Source organism: Lemur catta, chromosome 1 (genome assembly GCF_020740605.2).
Source record: "Lemur catta isolate mLemCat1 chromosome 1, mLemCat1.pri, whole genome shotgun sequence".
Lineage (NCBI taxonomy): Eukaryota > Metazoa > Chordata > Mammalia > Primates > Lemuridae > Lemur > Lemur catta.
The window spans coordinates 182,623,600-182,648,845 of record NC_059128.1 but is presented as its reverse complement, the minus strand read 5'-3'; the positions used below and the strand labels follow the sequence as shown (position 1 = coordinate 182,648,845).

The window sequence follows — 25,246 nt, the reverse complement described above, 5'->3', positions numbered from 1 at the left end:
TGCCAGGTCATTGGCCTTGCCTGATGAAGTGGACTAAATTAATACCTTCAATCCCCAACCCCATCCCAGCTGAAAGCAGCTACCCACATACAAGAAACTGTGCATTCCAAATATTAATAATCAATAACCTATCCAAACCTAGGGCTCAGGGCAGTCTCTGTCCACCAACAGTTCCTTGACCAGCAGCTGATTTAATACTGCTCCACTGTCCACTGGCAGCTGAGGTGGCAGAGGACAAGGGTTGATTGTATAGTGAATGAATATATGAACTCCAATTTCTATTCAAGAATATTCAGATTAAAGTTGTACTTTGTAATGCATTATCTGATAGTATATAAAAATCCAGCCAGATCAGCACTCTAATTTATATATTATATATTCATGAATTATAAGACATTTAGCATAGAAGACTAAAAGACTAGTTCAGCATGTGGACAGCAGAAGCCAGTCAATATCATTCCTCTTTGCATTTTTTAATGAATTTTTTTATGAATTAACAATGCATATCCAGATAATGCATTTGTAATGTACACTTCAGAAAGTTATTAGGATGTTTATATAACTGTACACAATCTACTATAATTACTTAAATGCGACACTCAAATTTATAAACTTATTTGGAAGGAAGAAAAGCATTCTTATTTTAGTAAAATAAGACCAGTGGTCAATAAAATTTAGCTTTGTTAAGTCTTATAAAATAATATACATTGAAAATCTACAAATGTATATAATACAGCTGTTGTATATTACAGATAAAATAATAATTTTATTTTATAAGAATATTGATCATATTAACTGGCAACAACCTTCCCTATGAATTGTTTCTATAGAGTCTTCAGGAGAATTGATTTTTCATCTTAATTTGGCAGAGCAAATTTAAATCCGAAGAATTTTTGGGCACTCTCCCCAAATAAAGCCTGTAGTAGCTTTTAAAAATCTGAGACATCAACTATTCTGAAAGCATTATCTCAAATTGTTCCTCTTTAGATAAGTAGAGCCATTTGCTGAACAGGCAGACAATCGATAACAATAGGTCTATAATACTTTGTAACTTGATTCCAAAAGAAAATAAAAAAGTGCAGCATTCCTTCATTTCTTTTAAAGTTTTGTAAATTTGTTACATTGCTTTTGTTTTATTGCTTTTTCAAAGAGCACCTTGTTGTAGTTAGGTCACGCCAGCCCCATCAGAGAGTGCCCTGATCAGATTAGGAAATCACTTGACCTGCTCTACCGGCAGTTCTCTGTTGCAAAATATCCTGCGGAGGGCTCAGCAGAATCTCAAAGACGGATATTAATGCAATCACATTATCAAGTGGCATCCCATTTTCTCTGAAGTACCCACAGGATAACACACAAACTACGTAATTGGTGTATTTGATACTGACTACATCCTTGTGATAATGTTTTATGGGTATCTTTGTTCCTGGAAGGCATAAAGAAGTTTGTTTTTTAATCACCTTTTGCCACTGAACATCCTCAGAAGAGAAAAACAAATTACAACTTAGTTAACTAACTCTGGTGCCATTTATGGGTTAATCACTTGTTTGTTTTAAATGAGACGTTCTGATTCCATTAAGGTAATCAGGCTTCATTATAAATTAAAGTGTTATTCAATTCATATTATGACACCAGTTAACTGTGCAAACATGATCATTACTAGTAATTCCTTATTTATTGTGTGCCAGCATTGTGCTAAGTGCTTTATCTGTGGTATTGTATTTAATCCTCATAAGAGAAAAAGCATAAGTTCCCTGAGAGATGTTTTTTTTTTTACTTTTGTATGTTTTGAGGGATGGGGGTTGGGGGAGATCTTTTTAGTCCCCTGCTAAACTTCCAGAACTTAGAACAATGCCTGGCATACAGTAGGGACTCAATAAATATTTGTTGAATGAATGCATGAGGGAATTACAGGCTGGTCAGGTGGGTATTACCTCCATTTTGCAGATAAAGAACACCACATGTACTGATTTTAAATTGGAACTAACCGATGAGCACATATGTGCACAAAGAGAAGTAAAACTCAGTAGAAATCAAGCAGGTGGGCGAGGGGGAGAAGGCAGGGTCAAAAAACCTACCTAATGGGTACAATGAACACTATTTGGGTAACTACAGCTGTGACCCAAGTATTATAATAAAAGCAATCCATGTAATCAAAAACATTTGTACCCCCTTAACATTTTGAAATAAAAATTTTAAAAAACCAAATAAATTAAAAAAAGAAAAAGGCTCACAAAGATTATATGCCCACAGTCACAAATGAGTGAATAGAAGGCCTAGGACTTGAACACAGGCGTGCTTGATTCCTAGTGGTTCTGAAACCAGTGGTTCTCACAAAATGGACCAGGTATCCATTAAAATCACCTGGACGACTTTTAAACCGTGAATGCCCTGGCCATGCCCTCACTCATCATAATCTCTGGGGAAAGACGCCCAGGTGGCTGTATTTTTTTAAAGTTCCTGGGTGATTCCAGTTCCATACACTATGTAATCTTCTACAGATACAGGTACACTTTTCTAATTCTATGTAAGGTCTCTAAGGACACATGTTCTCGTATGGCTCTCTTCTTTTGGACATGGTTTTTCTTCCACATTGAATGCTATCCCTGCCCAGCCTGTTTAATTCTTAATCGTGCTTCAAGAATTAGGATTCTTCTTCTTGAAATTTCCCCTGATCCATCCATATCTCCAACTATGAAGGGGATTTCCTACCCTCTGTTCCCACAGAACTCCTCATCACTCGAATGTCCCATTTATGACCACTTGTGTTTACTTCAATATGTCCTCTACTCTGACTCGACTGCAGGCTCCCAGAGGTCAATCTTGTTCATTTTTTATCCTGCAATTGGCATTTATACAGGTCCTCTGTAAACATTTGCTTAACACATACATAAATGGATTTGCCACAGACACTAACCAGCAAATGCATTAAATATTTTCTAGGATATCTGAATGTTAAATAAAAGTGATTAATGTTATTTTCTCTTTTTACCTGAAAATTTAATAGTTACCGTCTCTAGTATACATGTCCAAAATTTTAATTTCTTCTTGTTTTGTGATTTTTTTATATTAAACTTTCTAAGTTTTAGCAATGTAGTTTCCATGTTGTAATAGTGCAAATATCATAGAGGCTGTTACTTATTTTAAAACACTATATGAAACAGTGTTACTTTTGCAAAAAAGTTTGAGATTTTTAATAAAATAGAGGGAGTATATATAACAAAATAATATGTAATCAGTACCAGCTGGAATTCATAGAATATAAATTTTAAAAGTCATATTTTTCTAGATATTATGGGCATGTGAAGCAGTAAAAAATAAAGCTTTTTAAAAGAAATTAACAGCACACAATCAAGGTATATGGCACCATGTTTCTGGGTAGACATAACCTTGTACCCAGAGCTGTAACTAATCTCAGTAAACTATTCTGAATATAAACAGTGCCAAAAGCTAACAGGAGTTATCAGCAAATTTATATTACAAAGCTATTTTTCTAAGAAAGCACAACTGGAATAAAATAACAAATGCTGTTATAAACTCTGCTCCTAGACTGACTTGTGACTGGAAAAATCAAATGAGTAGCTCCTTTATTCTTAGTGTCACTTCATCCTTCACTCTAGTTTTGTGGAAGTAATAAACATTTAAATAAAGAAGACTCGCTTCCAGCCCTCCTAGGAGAAAGGTATCAACCAAACATGGCCTAGTTCCTAAAATCCAGGGCCCGTCACCTCAGGCTGCTGCTCGATGGGAACAGGCAGTAAGGACAGCAAGACTGAGGGGGACTGACATGCAAATGTTTTACCAGAAACACTCTGGGAATGAAGTGGCCTTGTTTCATTACTAGTTGGATAAACTGGAAAGTAAAGCACTACAAAATAGTTTAAGAATTCTAGGTGTTCCTGGAAGTGTGACAAATGATGACTTCAAAGCATTCTGCATCTGACTGCCAACAAATGCTTGGAACATGACACGACAGCAAAGTTGAGGTGACAGAAGCAGCAAAGAAGCTCCCAAGACTTTAGCTAAAATCATTAACTCAGAACTTCTTGATCCCTAGGCTATTTCAAATTCATGAAATGTGTAGGGATTTCTACACAAGTGATGTGCCTTGTGGCAGCTAGGTGTGTGTACCTGAAGGGTAGACGCCATCAGAAATTATGGATAACCGACGATAAGCTTTGGGATCACAGGTAAAGGCATATGATCACAGGTAAAGGCTATTACTAATGAAACTCCAGAGCTCATATACAGCATTTCATAATGACTGCTTATGCAGAGCTCTTTGAGGGCAATGCAAAGAGCCTGGAATCAACGGAATTTCTGAAGGATACTTTTCTGGGATGGATTGAAGAAATTCACCAGATGCCTCCAGGTTGTGAGCTACCACAAGATGCAGTGTACCTTTGGTTAAATTATGTCATAATTTCTCATTAGGTTACCTTTGCACTAGACAGTATGTGGTAAAGTAATCATGATAATGATGATGATAATAATAATAATGATAATAAAGTAGTATTTAAAGAATCCAAAAGTTTTATTTTTTTAATTTGAATAATTAAATACTATAGGTCTTCCATTTATCTTCAAAGAACATATGATAAAGAAAAAGTGATTTTTTAACATTTTTGTTAGTGGGTCAGAAATAATAGAATTAATGTCAATTATTCTATAATTTATTATATTAATTTGTAGAAAGTAAACACAAATTATTTTCTACTAATTTTCTCATCTTTTGAAATAAGAACGACTATGTTTATGTTATAATATTGTTAGGACCTTATGGATGATATATTTTAAATGTTTCACTATATGCTGAAGAAGTCAGAGATCTTAAATGAATCAACCAAGGACCCAGAGTTGGTTGGTAGTGTGTCTACAATTAGCCTTTCCACAGCATGAATATTGGATCCTGAACAGGCTGGATTAAAATCTTAACCTTGGTGCTCAGCTGTGTAATCTGAGCAACTTATTTAACACCTCTGAACCTCTGCGTTTTTATGTCTAAATTTAGAATAATATTACCTACTTTATAGGATGGTTATGAGATTCAATATACAAAAAGTACTGAGTGCAGTAAATGCCCCTAAACTATTGTATTTGTCTCAAAAATGTCAAGTCCTCTTTTTGATTCTTGGCTTGGTATATTTTAATATAAGCTAACAAAGTCTATGACAACAAAAACTCTCCTATAAATCCTACATTCCCCAAATTAGCCCAGTGTCATGTTCTGAGGATCTTAAATTTCTAGACCTAGCCTCTCACAATTTACGAGAAGATGACAATCCAAACTCGGTTGCATAGTAACCCAAACTGAGTGGCATATTTCTTATTGTCAGCAGTACTCTCATCAAGCCCTTGACTGCCTTTGCTAATAGTATGCAAATGTGTGTCCACCTCTGTGCCCCATTCAATGGCTGCAGCCTCTGTAACTGGACTTGTGCTCTGGTTCCTGGTTATGATTCCTTTGGACTCTGGGGCAGGTTAACTACCATGAACCTCTGCCTATTTTTCTGGTGTTTAGAAAACTCCTTTATTTATTTGTTCTTTCACTCATCAAACAATTATTGATCTCTGCTATATGCCAGCATAACACTAGATGCTTCCAAATTTACTTAGACCTTGCTATCCCCTTCTACCCCTCCTGTCCTCCAACTAGGGTTTGGGGGCCAAACTGGTTGGCTCTGGAGAAGTAGGATGCTGACACCTCCATGAACAGTGTTGTCACTGCTCAGATGGTCCTGATGCTATGGCTCTGCTCACAGTATTACCTCCTTTGATATCACCACTACCTGAGTGGGATCCAAGTTAATGCCGTGTCTTCAAATGCTCTCATCTGTACTTGAGACCACGCTGAGTGGCAACCCTGTTCCATATTAGTCACCTGGCTGCTTCTAGCCCTGTTATAATCCCTATTTGTAGGTCCACATTCATGTCCCCATAATCAGCTGATTATGACCACTCCATTTACTTCTAAATCTCCATGTCATTATCCTCATCAAAACAGGGCTGACTACAAAAAGGATCAAAAATTCTCAGGTGGGGTTTTGAAGGCAAATTTCCTGGATTAAAGCCTTCTCTACAGTCATTAAAATCTCAAATGCTTTAAAATTGAATAATTAAAATGATTTCTATACTCACTACAAAGTCATCACTCTGAATAGAGCATATTTTTAGACTAGGATCTCAGGATGCCTTTAGGAGAAGGGTAATTTCCACATTCAAATCTAGTCATATGAGGAAAAATTAACATAAAGCCTGAATATGCTCACAACTAATAAAAATAATTACTTTATGTAAACAGAGAATTTTCTAATAGCATCAAAAATTGTTCTGATGGTTTGAGAAATCAGTGATTTAGTGATTTCATAAATAAAAAATTTGTTACTAGTATTTCAAAAAGCATAAGTATTGTTTACAGTGTTTCCCAGGATTGCACATATGCCATGCTAGAATGGCCCTGAAACTCAGACTGACACAAGGACTAGGTCAGGAGACATGCCAAGACCTCACAGTGAGGAACACACTGTCCTGCCCAGTACTACCCTCTTCCATCTGGGAACCACACTTGCTGATCTCAAAGGTGCTCTGGGTCACAGAAAGGGTACAGCCTGGCAGTACTGCATGCTTTAAATGTTTAAATGGAACAAAGTATCCTCACATCCAGGAGAGATCTTATATCAACTAAGGGAGTAGCCACCCCAAGGATTTATTAAATCTTTGAAACTATGTGAGGGCCAAGTGTAAAAAGACTTTGTCCTATATATTATGTGTTACAGAGAATGATTATATCTAAAGTTTTTAACCAAATGGAAATCTTCAGACTAACCCAACACAGACATGTGAAATTAGTAGATTATAATAATAATATTCTCTCAACTGTATAGAATTAGTAATTGGTATCTCTATCAATTAATGTGGAGATCCCTCCCACCTTGAAATGCAATCCCTTTCTCTTTTTTGGAATGATTGTTGTATTAAGTTTTAAGAGAGAATAATAATTATATTGAGTTCAAGTGTTAAAATGTATTAGAAAAAAATTAGTTACCACATGCTACAGCTAGCAAACCAGAAAAATGTGGGTCTTCATATCCCCACAAATCCATAATATTGCATATAAGTTAGTGATATAAATTTTTGACTGATATATTCTGATCATCACAAATTTTAATGAGCATTTAAATTTAAATATAGAATTATAGTATCATAATTAACACAACATTTTTTTGAACCTAACACAAATTATTATAACTCTTTTACACTTTTATGAATAAATGTGAGTAAAGATTATTAAAGTCATTTATGACACATACACACCAAAAAAACCCAAACAGTTAAATAGATATGTATGTTCTGAAGCAAGTTACCCACATTCACTGCTTAGCAAACATTAAATATCTATGACCACCCACAGTTTATCAAATTTAGCTTTTTCTAAAAAGCCCTTGAATTTTCTGCCTCCCCTAAATTAGTTCTCCTTTGATGAGATTTCCAAGTCTACAATATTGATTTACTACTGTCAGAATTTTCCTAGCATCTGTAACTATGCAATGTGAAAATTGTTCCAGGGTTTGATTGATACTTAATTTTGCTAGGAAATGATAGAGCAACTGATACTGTTACAAACTTAATGAATGAGTATTGAAAATATACTTACCACGGGTTGTAATGGGGCACCGGGCATCATGGCATTGGCTAGTTGCATTTGCTGGGCCAGCATGGCCATGTTCTTCTGCTGAATCAAGTTATTGCGTCCATTTATCTCCAATTGCGTTTTTAAGTGTGGGGGTGGATGAAGATATTTGCAGTTCTCCCTGGAGCAACGACCCTAAAGAAAAACAAAAGCAGCAAACATCATTTTAAAAAAGAATAAAATCAGCAAATTGTAAAAAAAAATAATAATACAAACCAACCACTTGAATCTATCAGAGGTTTTTCATACAATGCATCGTCCGAGTTATTTTATCACACACTTAGATAGAACAAGTAATAAATTCACTCAAGTGAATTATCAAAATGAGGGATTAAGACATTTGAAAAAGTTTAAAAGCTTAAAGATGTTCACTTATTTTAATAACCTTAGCATTAATATTTCTAGATTTAAGTTTAAAAATATACAAACTGCCAGGGTAATACTAAAACATAGAATGTCAAATAAAGAATATCAGGCTTATAGCATATCTTCCCAGTTAACTTTAATGAATCCAAAAGACATAAAGTTTTATCATCTATTTTTACTTGTATTGAGTTCTTAGGAAACAAACTTAGAGGACTCAAGGCACATTGTATCTTCAGTAAAATACCTTTACAAGTATCTTACAATATAACAAATAAAATTAAAATTACTACTAAGCTCTATAAGCCCATGCATTAGACATTTACAGTTGAAAAGAAGAAAATTCCCATGTGTTCCCACTGTACATAGAGATTAGTAAGTATGACACATTAGTGAAAAATGTAGCCTTTAAACTTTCAAAGCTAAATCTAGTCATTTCCTAAAAACTATAAAATAGTAAGAAATAGACATATTTATCCTCTAAAAATTTATAGTATAAAATGGAGAAACAAAATCATTCAAAATAGTAAGTAAGGATATACCTTCCTTTGGGATAATTCCTTTCATCAAAAATATTTGTTAAAGTCTGTAATACACAATATTGTATGAGGGACTCTACCCCTATTATTTCAATATATTGTCAAGTTCTATTCATAGTAACAAATCTCATTGACTGCCTTGACAACTTCTTTCACCAGTAAATCTAAGTAAAACTGTTTGTAAAAGAAATATTAACTGAAGTCATCTTTAAAAATCAATTTAGAATAATTTGACTTTCTACTGTAAAGTGACTCAGAAAACTAATGTTTATTATAAAATCTGTAATGATCCTAATTTAAATAATCTATTTTGGCTCTTTGGGCTAGTATCACATGATATTGCCTGTCTTTTTTTTTTTTTTTTTTTTTTTTTGAGATGGGCTACCACTCTTTCATGAGGCTAGATAGAATGCAATGACACAATTATAGCTCAAAGCAGCCTTGAACTCCTAAATTCAAGTGATCCTCCCACCTCAGCCTCCTGCGTAGCTGGGACTATAGGTGTGTACCATCACACCCAGGTAATTTTTTTTAATTTTTTGTAGAGACAGGGACTTGTTATGTTGCCCAGCCAGGCTGATCTAGAACTCCTGGCCTCAGGCCATCCTCCCACCTCAGCCTCCCATAATGCTGCAATTACAGGGATGAGCCACTGTGCCTGGCCTTGCCGAAATCAGGAGTGGACAGTGAAATCAGCAGAAGATAGTGACTGATAGCAAGGACCTCACAGGTCTCAAGACCTGGAATAGAGGCCTACCTCCCTCATTCGTGAGCTGTAGGAACTGCATAAGAAACTAACTTCTTAAGCCTCGGGCTCTTTATCCAGTACAGAATTGCTATAAAACCTACATTAGCCCCACTATAATTTAAACTGCATATCAAAACAAAAGAAAAACAAAATATTGGTATGCAGATAATTTTTAAAATATTTCTTCATTATGGCTATTGGTCCATTTGCAAAGTAACATTTACGTACATACACACACACACATGACTTGTTCCATATAAAATCACCATGCTTGATATATGTTGGGATCCTGAGAACATTATTAGCTTAAAAGCATCCTGATGCAAAACAACCACAAAAACAAGAGTCAGAATCAAAAGATAAACCATGGAGTATGACTGGTCAAAATAAATAAGCTCCCAGATGACACATGGTCTGATTTAACCGGTTGGATATCTGGCTGAGGTCTTCTAGAGAAACCCTGCTTTTTCTGTACAAAGAACAATTTAACTGTAAGAGAAGACTTGTTCTCAACATCTCCACATCATATTTCTTACTAAAACTGGATTTATTTAAGTGTAGATAAGTGGGGTCATATCTACCCTGAGGTTACAGTTACTGTCAATTCACTCAGGTCAGCTTCTATAGTTCCATAAATAGTACAGAGATAGCCCTGGGCCTTGAATTGGGCCTTCCCAACACTAACTCTGGTCTTCGTAAACACTTCAGTCCAGTATCTTCCTTGAACATGTACCACCTAATCCCTCCTACCTATGAACATAGCTCAGATTGAAATAATGGAGAGAAATCTTATGTGTTTGCTATATATTCTGAGATATATCAGTGCATCTCTTAACTTTTAATAGAAGCTCAGACCTTTGGTCTTCATTCTGTATTTACTACATTTACTCAGGAAAAATGGCATTCTTCTACATTTTTTAACTGTATTATTTTTCTATGCCCAGCTTGATTTGATTGCACTGGGCTCTCACTTTCAAAAACCTGTGTTCCTAAGAATAAACTGATATTTTGCAAAAAAGTACACTGACTACTAAGCCTCTCCCACAGGGAGTCAGTAGCCATAGGTTTCGGGGCCCACGGATCTGCATTTTCACAAGCATTCTACTTGACTCTTATATAGCAGAAAACACTACAAGATACAATTGTGCAAAGCCAGGTGAATTTTTATTGACACAAGGAAAAATACCCGTAACATCTACAAGTGATATTAAAGTTTGTTTCTTAGGAAGTTCAAAATTTGTTTAATGCTGACTGTACTGCTGAATAATTGTGGTCTGACATATAAAAAGGTCAAGAATAAATTAACATCCTTCTGTTAGAAGTGCCTAAAACCACCAGGAGCATACCTTCCTTTGAGAGTTCAGGTAAATACGACATTGGTACATTGCCAGCTTCTTCCATCTCTGAGTCCTTAACACCACACCTCAATAAGCATTTGCAGAATGAATGCTCATTTCTTACTAAATGCTTCAAGATGAGTTCTACTCTAACTCCATTCCAGAGACAATAAAGATAATAGAATAAAAACTAAATGTAATACCAAATCTTAGTTCTGAGTTGTACTGACCTAATGATGCTTTTATTCAGAGGCCAGTAATTTAAATACATGATAGAGCTAGCACAGTAAAAGTAAAGGTAAGAAAGAGAACCAGATTTGTAAGTTTCACCAGGGAGGTAAGGAGATTCATAAAGTCAATGTATTTAGCATCCTAAAATCTACACAATGACAATACATTCTATAAGTCTAAAAACGGAAATTCATCAGTACCTAGGGCTCACATATACTGATTTTTATATAGGAACTGTTAATACTATTCTAAACCATTTAGAGTGTTTATCTCAACATATATTAAGTTGGGCTCCTAGGATTAATGCAAAAATACAAATATAAAAGATGTTTTTATTCAGTTTTGATAATATATATAGATCCACCTATTGCCGTTAACTGTACAATTTCATCAAACATAGCTTGGTTCAAGTAGCAGCATTGGTACCTACTTGCTGTGTGAACTTGTGGAAGTAAGTGAAATTCTCTGAGTGGCCATATCTTTTCTGTAGAATAGGAATGATAACATCTATCTCACTGGTGAAATATGAGGATTAGAAAGACTACAGGCCAACCTCATACATAGTACCAGGCATAATAGGCAGTCAATAAATGTTAATTATTTTCCTCTCTTAAGTTCTCAAATTAATAAAAAGCAGCAGTTGCTCAATTTTAGCAGCCTATCTTTTAAAAATACTAAAAATAATACAGATAGCAAAACCCAGTCATAATGCATGTCAATCATCAATAATGTAACGCAAACTTGGCCCTTAATCATCATTCTGTATTTGCCACAAACACCAAGAAAAAATGCCATTCTGACACATTGCTTATAGTATTATTTTTCTGTGCTTTGCTTTGGTTGATTACACTGAAATCTTACTTTCGGAGAGCTGTCTAGCTGACTAGCAGGCCACTCTATAAAGCCTATACAGTAGATTCTGTAGGCTCCATTCAAGCAGGCTTTTTTATAGGATTAACTCAACACAGATTCCCAAGATATCACTGTAATACATATACTACATATTTTAAGGGAAAGGAGGAAATTCAATAAAAAAATTAGTCTACACTGAGATCATTTTTTCTAATAATTTTTCTATGCTTTTAAAGTAACCTGTCCAAAAAAGCAAAACTTTCCCCCTTGTAGTCTTAAAAATCAGTAAGAGACTGACAACAGTCATACAAGAAATCAATTCATCAAGTCCTCAACAATTTCGGAATTTAAATTATGAATTTAGAAATTTTCTCATTGGTTTTCAAATTGCCACAAATTTTGTGACTATGACAAAGGACAATATATGTTTAGATTGTTTAATCCTCAAAATAAATTCCTGGTTCATTTTTAAACATTACAGTTTAATATGGTATACTTTTAATAATTATACATGTACATATACAGTATACATATCGTACATATATATAAACTATGTGTATGTGATATCTATAAATAAATTTATAAGGATTAGATTTTAGAATATAATGGAAGTTAGGTAATTAACAGCAAGCCAGAATAAGGACAAAAATGAATGAAACTAGAGATGGCAATTTAGAGATACAAGACAGCTATTTCCTAGCTATTTTTAATATTTATTTAAGAACTAGCTAACAATTGGAAACAAAACTACATGTTACTTAGAAGTCGGATGGACTTAATAAAAAAAAAATCAAAATTCTATCTGAAAACCAGGAAAATAGCCATTTTTAATTATACTTCTCCCATGTAAACTAAAAGGAATATTGAAATTTATGATGTCAGAGTTTAAAGACACATGTTATTAAGCTGCCAAATGGTAACTATGTGGTAGCATTAAAATTACCAAGTCATATTCACATAAAGTCTGGAAATAAAGGGGCGACGAAAACATTATAGGAGTGCCAGTTTATATTCATAAGTCTTTTCCAACTTTCATTGGTAATATTGGTTTTCTGGTAAGACTGTTCAAACTGGAACCCTTTATTTCAATTGTTAAAACAAAACCAGTATTTCTTTTGGGACAGCTGAGATATGCAAATGTTTTTGAAGCACTTTCTGGAGATATTCATTGTTCAGACATTGGCCAGAAACTCTAGCTAAAAAATTTGGTCAGTTATCTATTGGAAATTCTTACCAGTTTTTTCTTTTTTTTCTATCTTCTTAGATAGAAATATCTCAGAAAATGTTTGCAAAAAATACTAACAAACATTGGCAGTCAAGACATCATTTTACACTTCCAAAAAAAATGCTTTTAATGGCTCTGCCATGCTTTTTAGTTATCAATTCTAATGCTTGGGCACACACACACACATATATATAACATTTAAAAATTACAAGCATCTAGTGGTGGGAAATTTATGGCAGTCTATTAGGGAATTAACAAAAAATTATACTTTATGCACACACAAACATCCTTAAATAACAGAAACTTATTTTCTTACAATTCTGGGGGCTAGAGGTCCAATATCAAAATTCCAGCCAATTCAGTTTCTGGTTAGGAACCTCTTTCTGGCATACAAATGCCATGTTCTTATTACGTCCTTACATGGGCTTTCCTCAGTGTGTGCATGGTGGTAGGGGTGAGAGCCAGAGAAAGAGCTCACAAGCTCTCTGGTGTCTCTTCCTGTAAAGACACTAATCCTATGAGTTTAGGACTCCACCCTTATGACCTCATGTAACCTTATTTGCTTCCTTAGAGGCCCCATCTCCAAGTACACACTGGGATACACATGGGGGTTAGGGCTTCAACGTATGAATTTTGCAGGGACACACATAATTAAAAACAGCTGATAATTCAAAGTTATTTGCATGTAGCTTTAAATATTTTCATATTTACTTTTAAATGGTAGGATCTTTTATTCTAAGACTTTCCTCAAACATAATATAATAGATTTGTACTACAAAACCTGAATCAAAAGGAGTGGGTGGCTGACCAGTTATTCCTTCTAATTTTGCCAAATTCTAATAGCTGCAACTTTTAAAAATATTAAAGGTATGAGTATGTGAATTTCAATGTTTACTTACTTTTCTTGTTTTAAAATAAAAACAAATAAAGACCCTGGTATATCACAGTAAATACCTGAATTCCAAAATCATATCAATAGCTCCATTCACTTGTTAACTAGAATACTGGACTGCTAACTTTCTTTTAAAGGAAAGCAATATTTTCTTGGCTTGCATTTTCCTACAGTAGGTTTTTTAAGGATAATTAAAAGTAAGATACATACTACCTCTCGTTTCAAAAAGAAGGAAAGAAAGATAAATTAAGTAGCCAGAGAAATAATCAGAGATTTCTGATCATCAACTAGAATTCTAGTAGAACCACTGCATAATGTTGCTTTAATTATATGCAAATGTCTACATGTGTGTATAATTATGCATATAATACACTTATATATTCACCCAATTTAGTTCCTATTTCTAATAGCAGTGTATGTATTACAAAAAGATTTTGCTGTGTTGCAAATTCAAGAGACAGGATATATGACTTAAAATTTATATTTCATGTTTTATTTGGAAAAACACTTAAGGACTTGTAGAGCACTATAAAATAAAACCTAAAGGGACACTGAACTATCATTTGGAAGAAATTTTTAAAGTAGTTAAAACATATATATTCCCTTTTTTCTTAGAAAGTTTCTATGGAGCGTTTACTGTTTTGATGCTATTGTTTGTTTTTATTTTATTTTACAAATAGTATACCATACCAAACAGTATATATACTTGTAATAAGTAAATACTATATATTTATTATATTTAAAAGTTGTGGTAAACTATAGAACAAATATAAAGTTTATACATATTATTAACAGTAATTTTTCTCTCCATTTTTTTATTCTCAAATATTCATGACTCCAACCCAGATACATAAATAGGATTTTTTTTTACATAATTTCCTATGTTTAATATCATACCACTCTTGTGCTTGTTTCATAGTTTTATCATCTTGAAAGGCAAGAAGGTATTCTTTAAACCAAACACAAGTTCTGTTTAAATTTTCCCATTGGTCTTTTCAGGTGATCACAGAAACAAATACTTAACATCCCTATAAAAGGTGAAGAAAGGAGGTAATTCTTCTCTTATTCTGCTAGGCAAGTAATCTCTAATCTTCTGAATTTAACATAAAGTAAACAGAGCAATCCTAATCAATATTTAAAGCTTAACTTTCTAAATGTAAATTGCTATTTCTTCATCCAATCAGCATAACACCAAACACATGGAGCTCAATTCAACCAGAGCTGAGAGAATTTTCTTCTACCAAAGAAAAAAGAAGTAGAAATTTATGAACATATTTTCATTGAAATAGTCCTAATTTTTTTCAATCACTTTACCACAGATATAAAATATATTTTCAAATGAAACACAATATAAGGCAAATGTAGATTTTTTTCCCTTTCCTGACACAATAAAAAATTCACATTCATACACACACTGTGGCTTAACAATTATTGAGACTGTCAGTAAAAGAAAGAAAAATGCAAACACACACACAGCCTACTGAGTTTAAATTTGTACTTTTACCATGGCCTGAAAGAATGTAAGAGAATGTAACAGATTCCATTTAATAGGCATTAAACATTTTTCCATCAGCGTCTAATCTGATCTCAAACAGGATTTTAGGTTACTTAAAGAGCTCTCTCCAGTATTCAATAGCTGTTCTAGGCACTATTTTGTAGAACATTCCTAAGTCTGATGATGAAGTTTCATGGATATTAAAACCAATAGCGACATTTACAATATCCAAAAATATCCTAACTGCTGACGCAATATCAACACACTCTTACTCAAACATCAGGATACTATGACTTTTTTTTTTTTTCCCAGAGAACTTAGGAGCTTTACTTGCACAACTCCCATTAATCATCTTGAAAATGGCATAACGGAAACTCTACACCTCTAGATAAGTATTACGTAATGTATTAGAGTCCAGATAGCTGCCTCTGAAGAGACAGAGAAAGTGAAAAAGGCAACAAATCACACACACATTCTTGTGACAGAAATAACATTCCTTTCTCCAGAAGCTTTCGTGTGTGAGCTATACATACAACTGTTACAGCAATAGTTATATCAGCACACAATTTTAGCTGATAGTCATCTGAAGAAATCTTAACCTCCTCAGAGAGAGCCTACAAAAATCTATTTAGAGTTGCTTGTGATGGGATATTGTAAAAAGAAACACTCTTGCTTTTTTCCTCATACCTATGGCCTCCTCTACCCCACAGAATCCTACAGAAGTGTACAACCATTATAGAGGCTAATGCTCGGAGGGGTTTAACTGCACCTATTGTCTGCCACTATTCCACAGTCTTCATGGGCTCCAAAGATGGATTTGACCAACATCCCTGAGCCAAACCAGAGTCTCCATGACCTTGTGAAAGCCCAGTGACATTTGGTAGGTGCCAGCATCACTAAACAGTCCAACATTTGTTGGCTGCTTTTTTATAGCATCATAAAATTGGAAATGCCAGATCACTATGTTTTTGTTATTTTTTTCAATTGTTTCATTATTTTTTTGGTACAGCAACTGTCAGACTTCTAAGCTGTTTGTAGCTGAAACACTTCTGAAGTTTTATGACATCCAGATCAGACACTCTTCAATCTTGGCTAATAATTAAAAGCCTTAACATTTACATAATACAATTTAGTGCTCTATTTGTAGAGCATGCCTTTCAATTGAGAAATACAAAATGTTTTACAAATAGTACCCAATTCATCATCGTACCATTATTAGGTGGATTACAGCATGACTTTCTCTATTACATTTCTATGGCTTTCCTGAGGATAAAAAAGAGGTAAACCTCCTAAGTCAAATGCATACAATTTTTCTTCTAATAATCTCTTGGAAGACTTGTATAAGCAGTTCTTTACAGACCTATGCCAGTTCCTAGTATGTTTACAGAACAAAAATTCAGCATCTTTAAATATCTCCCCCCTCCATGAAGTATTGATTAAAAACCAAAAGATATATTTTTATTATAACAGAGGAATAATAAAACCTACCCAGTGCTTCCTATGTTCCAGGCACTGTTTTATTTTACCAATGTTAAATCCCTTAATCCTTTCAACATCACTATGAAGCAGCATTTGTAACAATTTACAGTTTTTATAACACTTTACTGAGGTACAGACAGGATAAGTGACTTGCTCAAGGACACAAAACTGAACCCAAGGAGTCTAACTACAGAGTTGGTGCTGCTAATCACTATGATAGAAATATGTATTTGTACCAAATGTACCTCCCTTAATCATATTTAAGTGTATGTTTTTTTCCCTAACCTTTGCTCATACTAGAAACAGATGATTCTAGGTGAGAAGCAAATGGAGGCTTCATTATGCAATTATGCAAAGGAAAAGATTTTTCACAATGTAGCAATTAAAGACTAATTCATATAGCATTTCTAAAGTGTAATGGAAAAAAATTAGATGCTCTTGTAAATTTCAGTTTATCTGTCATTCCTTTTTTTCCTGAGAGGGAACTGTATTATAGGATCAACAGTAAAAAAAAAAAATTAACACCAAACAAGTTAAAATATTGCTTCAGATTATCTATTTCAGTATGAGACCTAGTTAGGCCTTGGATTATATGTGTATTCCACTGACCTGGCCTCTGTTATTTGGCTATATCATGAATAATGAAAAAGTTATGTCATATATATAATTAAAGACAGAAGGTTAGACAGTAATATAACATGGTAGGTTTTAAGGGACAAAGCTTTTATTCAGAAATATAAAAGAAACCAAAGGAAACCAGAGAGGTAAAACATTTTGGTGAGGTCAGCTTGAGAATAATAATACCATTACCTTGTATTTATATAAAACATCGGCTATATTTGTACCTGCTAGATCCCACATATGCTTACAAATATAGAAAAGTAAACACTATTTTTACATCTCTAAAGTGATATTTATTAGTCAATAATATTATGTAATATGTTTCTAATAATATTATATGTCAATATTTCCATTATAAATCTTCCATCAAAGTCTACTAGATGGGATAGTATATATTAAGCACATAATTAGTGTTTAAATAATTTTCAAAACTATAACATATGTCTAAAATTTTGGCTGCCATTTATATGCAGAAATTACTACATTATACAATTGCTCTCCAATCTTTTTGACATATCATTGTCTTTGCCAAATATCAGAGACCCTTCCTTTTCCCCAACTTTTGATTGGCACTCTTTTGTAAACCTGTGGGATTCCCTAACTGAAAACATGCTGCATTTTCTGGCCTCACAAATTCTGCCTCAAGTCCAGCCATTAAATGCGACTGCTTTACATTATCAACAATGACAGAGCAGGATGAAAAGGTGAAACGATAAAGGTCCTCACCACTGCTGACCACTGTCTCCTTCACACAGATCAACTGTGTACTTGAACAAAATGTGCTCAATGACACTGGCTCTGTCCCTGTGGGGAAAGCACTTCTTTCCTCCCCTCCCCATGGCAATTTGCTAAAATTGTGCACAGCCATCAGCTCTCTGTCAGAATTGAAGCTGCAATGAGGAGAAAGACAACCAAAAAAATGTCTCTTTTGAATGCTTACTATAGCAGCATAAGCAGGAAGGGTGGAAAAAATCTCTTGAAGCAAAGAAGCAGTATCACAACACAGGTTTTCTGAGATTGTCTTCTCTGCACTCTACCCCTACCCCCAGAGACTTCCACTACTTTCTAGGGCAGTTCCCCAAATATCTAAAGAAACAACACTCAGTACACTTTACCTAAAAATTGTCAAAGGGAATAAAACAGGAAAGTCTCTGAATTTTTAGATCCATTTCATATACAGTATGTGTCTAGTATCTTTGGTTTTTCAGGAAAGGATCCATATTAACAATAATCACACAAATAAATAAAAATAGGTAACTCTAAATTATGCAATTTCCACAAAATACCTACAGATGAGTTTCTAAGTCAGAAAGGCTTGAAGTCATCACATAAGCATGCACAGGCACTTGAAAAAGCTTAGTCATCACAAGGTGCTATGTCCTAAATGGCAATCGGAAGCTGCAGAGCATATTCTTAACTGCTCAGTTAAGATGAAAAGTATGGAGATGTTGGGCCTCACAGGAACGTCAGCCATGGCAACACTGTTTTTTAACAAGCCAGAATGTGAATGTGAGAGGGATAAGCACAGACGGCTGTCACATGATGTTTTTTTCTTGCTATCATATCAACAACATTTAGGCTGAAAGCCGGGATCTGCTAAACACTCTGCTTGGGTGCATTAAGTGAGTAAAGGAACATATCTGTGATTTTCACATTCTGTACCTCTGCTTAAAGCAGGTGACTGTTATTAGAAACAGTTGTTTCATCTTCCATAGCACTGTGCACATGCCTTTCACCCAACGCTGAGCACTGTTTACACGTCTTCCTCCCCCAGTGATTCCCTCCAGAAGGAGGCTCATGCCTCAACCTTCTTGTGCCCACCACCTAGGTAGAGCCAAATAAGCCCAGTAAGTGTTTGCTAAATGAATGAGTCCTGAGCATATTTCAGAATATAGGACATTATTAATATGTCCAATAAAGCAATTCTCAAACATTTCTTCTGCATCTTCCTCAGGGTCTCCATCAACTTACATACTATAACCCCATTTTATCTTCATTCAGATACACTTTCCTTCTTCTCTAGCCTCCTTCCATTTTCTCCTTTTTTCCAGGTAATTTCCCACTACTGCTATCCAAGCATGACTTTGTGGCTCTGCGCCCACCCAACTAAGAAATATGGTCACTTATGGGATATATCTGTAGCCTAAGCTTGTAAGCTTATCAGACACACAAGCCTTAGAGACATGCACAGAGAAACAGTCCCAGGACTTGACATACAAAAAGCAACACAGCCCCCGCTCAATTGTTAAAATCACATGAACTGAATCAGAAAGTTGTTTGTTCAAATCCCAACTTTGATATTTACTAGGAGTGAGACTTTGGGTTAATTATTCAACCTTACTGAACTGCAATTTCCTCTTCTATAAAAATGAAGGTAAGAATACCAATGAGGGAATGTATACAAGGTACTAAATTACGGTTTGGTACTCAGTAAACGGAAATGACTGGGCTGCTCTCACTCTCCTAGCATGTTCTCTACGTCCACTTCTACAGTCCAGTGGCAAGAACATAGCCAGGAGTCAGGAAGACCTGGGTTCACTGTGGCTCTCTCACCTAGCAGCTATGTGACCTCACGCAGGTACTCAAACTTCTTGCCCAAACAGTGCCTTTGCTTATGAAATTTGTCCAAGTAACAGTAACTCCTACGGTGGCTGGAGAAACCTTGCCCAGTGCCCAAAATAAGAATCAACTCATGTTTATTTTTCTTACCATTAAGTAACTGAGCATCTGTATTTTAAAAGGGGTTGATAATTAAAAGTAATCATTTCCATAGGTTAAATTTGATTATGAGAAATGACTCTTTTCAAATGTTACTTTCTGTGGCAATTTTCTCTTTCACTTCCCTTCATTTCCTCCTCTTTCCTTTCTTGCCAGGTAGAATAAACTCACAGTAGTGAATTCAGCACCTGTCCAACTGTATTACAGGTAATTTCTACAAAGCTGTCTACACTTCTTCATTAAGAATTTGTTAAAGACAGGATTTTAGCAACCTAATGCATTTTTAGCAAATATTTGTAGAACGAATAAGAGACGTTAGGAGACAGAAGGGCATTTCTGGGTGTCCCAACTACCACATCACTTGACAACGCTGTAAGGCCTAAGTCACTGGTCCTCAATCATGACTGTACATCATAAATAAAAAATTCCTATACTCAACCTCCACCCCCCGAAATTCTGATTTATTTAGTTTTGGCTGTGGCCCAGGCACAGAAGTATTTTAAAGGTTCCCCCAGATGATTCTAATGACTGCTACTCTAAAGGCCTCTGGTTAATCTATTTACACTGACACACATTTCATTTGCACATCAATCACAACCTTTTCCAGAGTTCTTTTAAACCCAGTTTTGCCAGTGGCTTCAGGATAATTACTAATGTTATCTGACTGTCAGTTAACTGATACTTGTTTTTAAATTGTCCACTTTCTAAACAGCTCCTTTCATATACAGTTGGAGAAAGGACACTCAAGGGTAAGGGACTGCATAAACAGAGCTACTGTCTTTTGTTCCCTTGGGCACATCATCCTGGATAAGGTGTCAAGACTAACAACACCTTTGTGACTAACGGGTTATTTCTAAACTTGTTCATAGGAAGCAAAAGATTTCAAGATAAAGAGAGAGATGAGGGAGCCATATCATCAATGTACCCGAGAATGCCCTTAAGTATTCTTTTTTTAATATACTCAACATAGATGGTACACTTAATGAGTGTATCAATGATAGTTATAGCATATTAGATAAGCAATAATATAGGTCCTGAACAATTCAGTTTCCTTATCTGAGCGCCAGAAGTCTTAGGCAGTTCCTATGTTGACTTGTAACATAACTGAATTATAAGTTCTCTAAGCTCAACTTAAAATTTTCATAGCTGCAGTAAATGTTTATAAAAGTAAACTGTCGGTATTATAAATTTTCAAGTAAGGAGATAAGAGGTCTCAGTGGGACTGCCGCCATTTGCTTTGGACAACAATTACTATGGCTAGAATCCTCTCCTCAGACTCCTGCGCAAGGGTAATTACAATGTCTGTTGTTAACCCTCACAGTAGTATCTATGATTTATCCTCATGGCAATCCCAGGAGGATATTCTTATTAGCCTGCTATTACAAATGAGGAAACTGAGGTTTCCGCAGGGTAAACATCCCATGAAACCTCTCAGCCATGTTAAGACATGAAGCTGGGAAGTCCTGGTAATGTCAGGGTCGGCAGGCATCCCACCAAGGGGTGGCCTGATGAAGAGAGCGAAATAATCTAGGGAATGAAGGCAACTTTAGCTTGGTGTTTCTGTTTGTGTTCAGATAAAATAAATGATTTCACTACAATACAGAAACAGAAAATGAAAACTGATAATGTGTTTTCCCCATTAGAAGTCATCAAAAATTAAATAAGTCTCTTTTGTTTTTCTTAGAATAACAGAGCATACTGACTCTATGAAATTGTTCTAGAAGAGCTAGATTTTTATTTAGATCAGAAATATAGTATGTGCATACACAGACACAAGAGAAAGCAGAACAGAACAATTAATTCATTGTCTTCTAAGCTAGAAGGAAAAAGGAGATAAATGGAGAAGGAAGGAAGGAAGGAAGGAAGGAAGGAAGGAAGGAAGGAAGGAAGGAAGGAAGGAAGGAAGGAAGGAAGGGAGGAAGGGAGGGAGGGAGGGAGGGAGGGAGAGAGAGGGAGGTGTCTTGCCTTGAATATATTTTACACCAAATCTTAGTATTGTCTAGAATAACTCATTTATATATTTATTCACCTACTACTTGGTGAGACCCCTCATGTGCCCTGTGCTATGGGACAGTGGAGATACAAAATAAATTAGATACATACCCTAGGAAGGGAAAAAAGGCATGCACATAAATAACTAGAATGTAAGGCTAGAGGGCAAAGAGTGTCATAAGAGACATTCAGATAAAGAGTTCTTGTAATGTTAAAGAAAAAGGGAATATTTCCATTTAGCTATCAGATGATAGCTTCAAGGAAGAAATGGAATTTATACATGAAGAGTTGGAAAAGATATCTAGGTAGAGGAAATAGCATAAATTGAGACGTCAATAACAAGTAATAAATTTGTAAGAAGAGCAGTGGGAAATAAGTTTTAAAACTAGCTAAGCCTAGCTTGTGAAAGGTTTTAAATGCTATGTTAAAGACTGTCCACTTCCTTTTGTAGGGCAGGAAGAGCTACTGAATGGGCTAGAAATGACATTAGCAAAGTTGTACTTCATGAATTCATCAGACAGGAGTGTAAGAGGGCCTGAAATGGCCATGAGCCTAGATAGGGAGATCAATTAAGCACTTACGTTAATAGTCCAGAGAAGAGGTAACACAGACTTTACCATTCTCCAGATAATAAGCCCAGACCCATCTCTTCATAATCTCCCATCCTACTCCTTATCTAAGGCATATAACAACACACATACACACACACATTCCATATTCTGGCTACACAAAACTGAACAGTGTAATCCCTTGCACAAGATATAACTTTGTTCATGTAGATCTGGCTACTAAAATACTCTGTTCTCTCCTTTTCTTTTCTTTCCTTTTTTATGTTTTTTGTTTTTTTTGTTTGTTTGTTTGTTTGTTTTTTGCTTCCTGGCCAACTTCTAGTCAGAGTTAGGGTCACCAGGTAAATGTCACCTCCTCCAGGAAGTTTTCTTTAAGCTTTCAAGTCTTAGTCAAATGCTTAGTTGAATGCTGGTTCCAGAGCATTCATTATGTTTTATCATAACTGCTTGTCAGATGCCTATTGCCATCACTACACCAGACTCCATGAGGGTAAGAACCACGACGCCTTACTTTCCATCTGTAACCCCCAAAACTGAGAACATATCGAATAGTGATGGGCTCATAATAAATGCTAACTCACTGAATGGGTGAATAAATAAAGGTGTCTTATAAAGGAGAATATACATTACATAATAGACATATAAAACATATATAATATACATACATATAACATACATTAATTATATGTCTAAGTGGCAAACACACCTACAACAGTGGTTTTTCAAAATCTAATAGTAATGTTTTCAAAATGTGTTTGCTGATTAACTGCCAAAATAAGCTTTATGATTTTTCAATTTCTTGCAACTTTATAGCAAATTTCTGGTTCCACCATCAGTATGTTATTCTGTGTTTCATTGTTTCCTTTATACCAAGATAAAAACTGGACGCCACATTATAATTACATCAGAAAAGAATAAACACTAACTATAATCTGGATGACACAAATTGGAAAATATTACTTAGAAGTTATCATTATATATGGCGGGTAGCTTGGCAAAAGTTCTAAAGTATTGCTCAAAAAGTATACCAATAAAATAAAACTAAAATGAGTTTTTTTTCTGTTGTAATATTTCTGGTTAACTTTAAATTTTTCCTGATTCCACAAAAGCCAAAAACATTAAAAAACAAAGTTCATTTTGCCTCATTTTATTCTACTGCTAGCTGATATATTAATATATAATTTTAATGTATCTTTTCTCAATGTGATGTATTCAGCTATAATCTTTGAAAATAACAATTTACTACCCATCCTAAAAGAATCCTACCATATCATAAAATGAAATATGAAAGGCCTTTTTTTAACTGAAAAGAAATTGTGCTACACTGGTATATTTAAATGTGCTAACATAAAAAAGTAAGAATGAGTAGATATGCCTGCCTTTTAAACTATTCCTCTGAAACAGTTTCAATGAATCTTAATTGTGCAGTTAAGTTCTAAGTTATCCAAAATAGGGCTGAGTCTCTAAATGCAACTATTTTTAGTTATTTCTGAAATTATGCTTGTTTTGTTTATAGTTAGCACTTACTTATGTCAAAATAATTTCAAATTTCATTTAAAAAGTTGCGGTTCCTAATTTACGATAAATTTCTTTTGTACTATAGTTGGAGCAACTGTTTTTGGTTAGTTTGTTTGTTTTCTCTTTGAGACGGGGTCTCACTCTGTTGCCCAGGCTGCAGTGCAGGGGTGTGATCATAGACTGCAGCCTCCAAATCCTGGACACAAGTGATCTTCCTGCCTCAGCCTCCCAAGTAGTTGGGACCATAGGCATGCACCAGCACACTCACCTAATTTTTTTTTTCTTTTTATATACAGATGGGGTCTCTATATGTTGCCCAGGCTGATCTTGAACTCCTGGCCTCAAGCCACCCTCCTGCCTTGGCCTCCCAAAGTGCTGGGATTACAGGCATGAGCCGCAATGCTTGGCCCTGTTTTGGCTTTTTGAAATAAACTGTGGTCTGAAAAAGATCATTTAGTAAGGAAATCTGTTTTTAATACTAATCTCTGGAAAAGTAGAAAACTGGCTGAAAACCAAATACACTGATCATGCAAACAAAATATTTCTTCTCAAACCAGCATTTTACATTATACACTGCCAGGGTTTTGCTAAAATGTACTGGCTTACAGTTGGGGGGAGAGAGAGAGGCGGTAGGTGCCTCCCCACACACATAAATTGGTGAAAGCACTGGAGCCCACATAACATAGAGCAGGAAAAGATTTATACTGTGTTAGTCAATAGGGTTATTTTAAGGAAAGATTAAATAAGATTATTATGAAAGCACCAAGAAATACTTTAAATAGATTCAAGTAGAAATTTACAAATTATCAGCAGCTGTATTATTTATGCTTAAAGCATATTATCAATCATTTCAGACAGAGCAGGTCTTAAAATGACAATGTTCTTATCTCTAAGATTATTTAAAGCTGAAGAAACTTTCAGATTAGATCATACATTTTGGAGTACATCACATCCTGTTACATGGGTTTTAACAGCACCGA

At 34.9% G+C, this 25,246-nt stretch overlaps 1 protein-coding gene across 21 annotated transcripts in view; it reads right to left on the bottom strand.

The window, feature by feature from the left end:
- Nucleotides 1-25,246, bottom strand: part of MBNL1 (muscleblind like splicing regulator 1) — a 192,317-nt gene that overhangs the window by 30,820 nt on the left and 136,251 nt on the right. For all 21 annotated transcript variants that reach the window (XM_045539487.1, XM_045539506.1, XM_045539499.1 and 18 more), the window contains one exon: nt 7,652-7,822. In XM_045539487.1, coding sequence (XP_045395443.1) covers nt 7,652-7,822 — 171 coding nt within the window. The remainder of the gene's footprint in view (nt 1-7,651; nt 7,823-25,246) is intronic.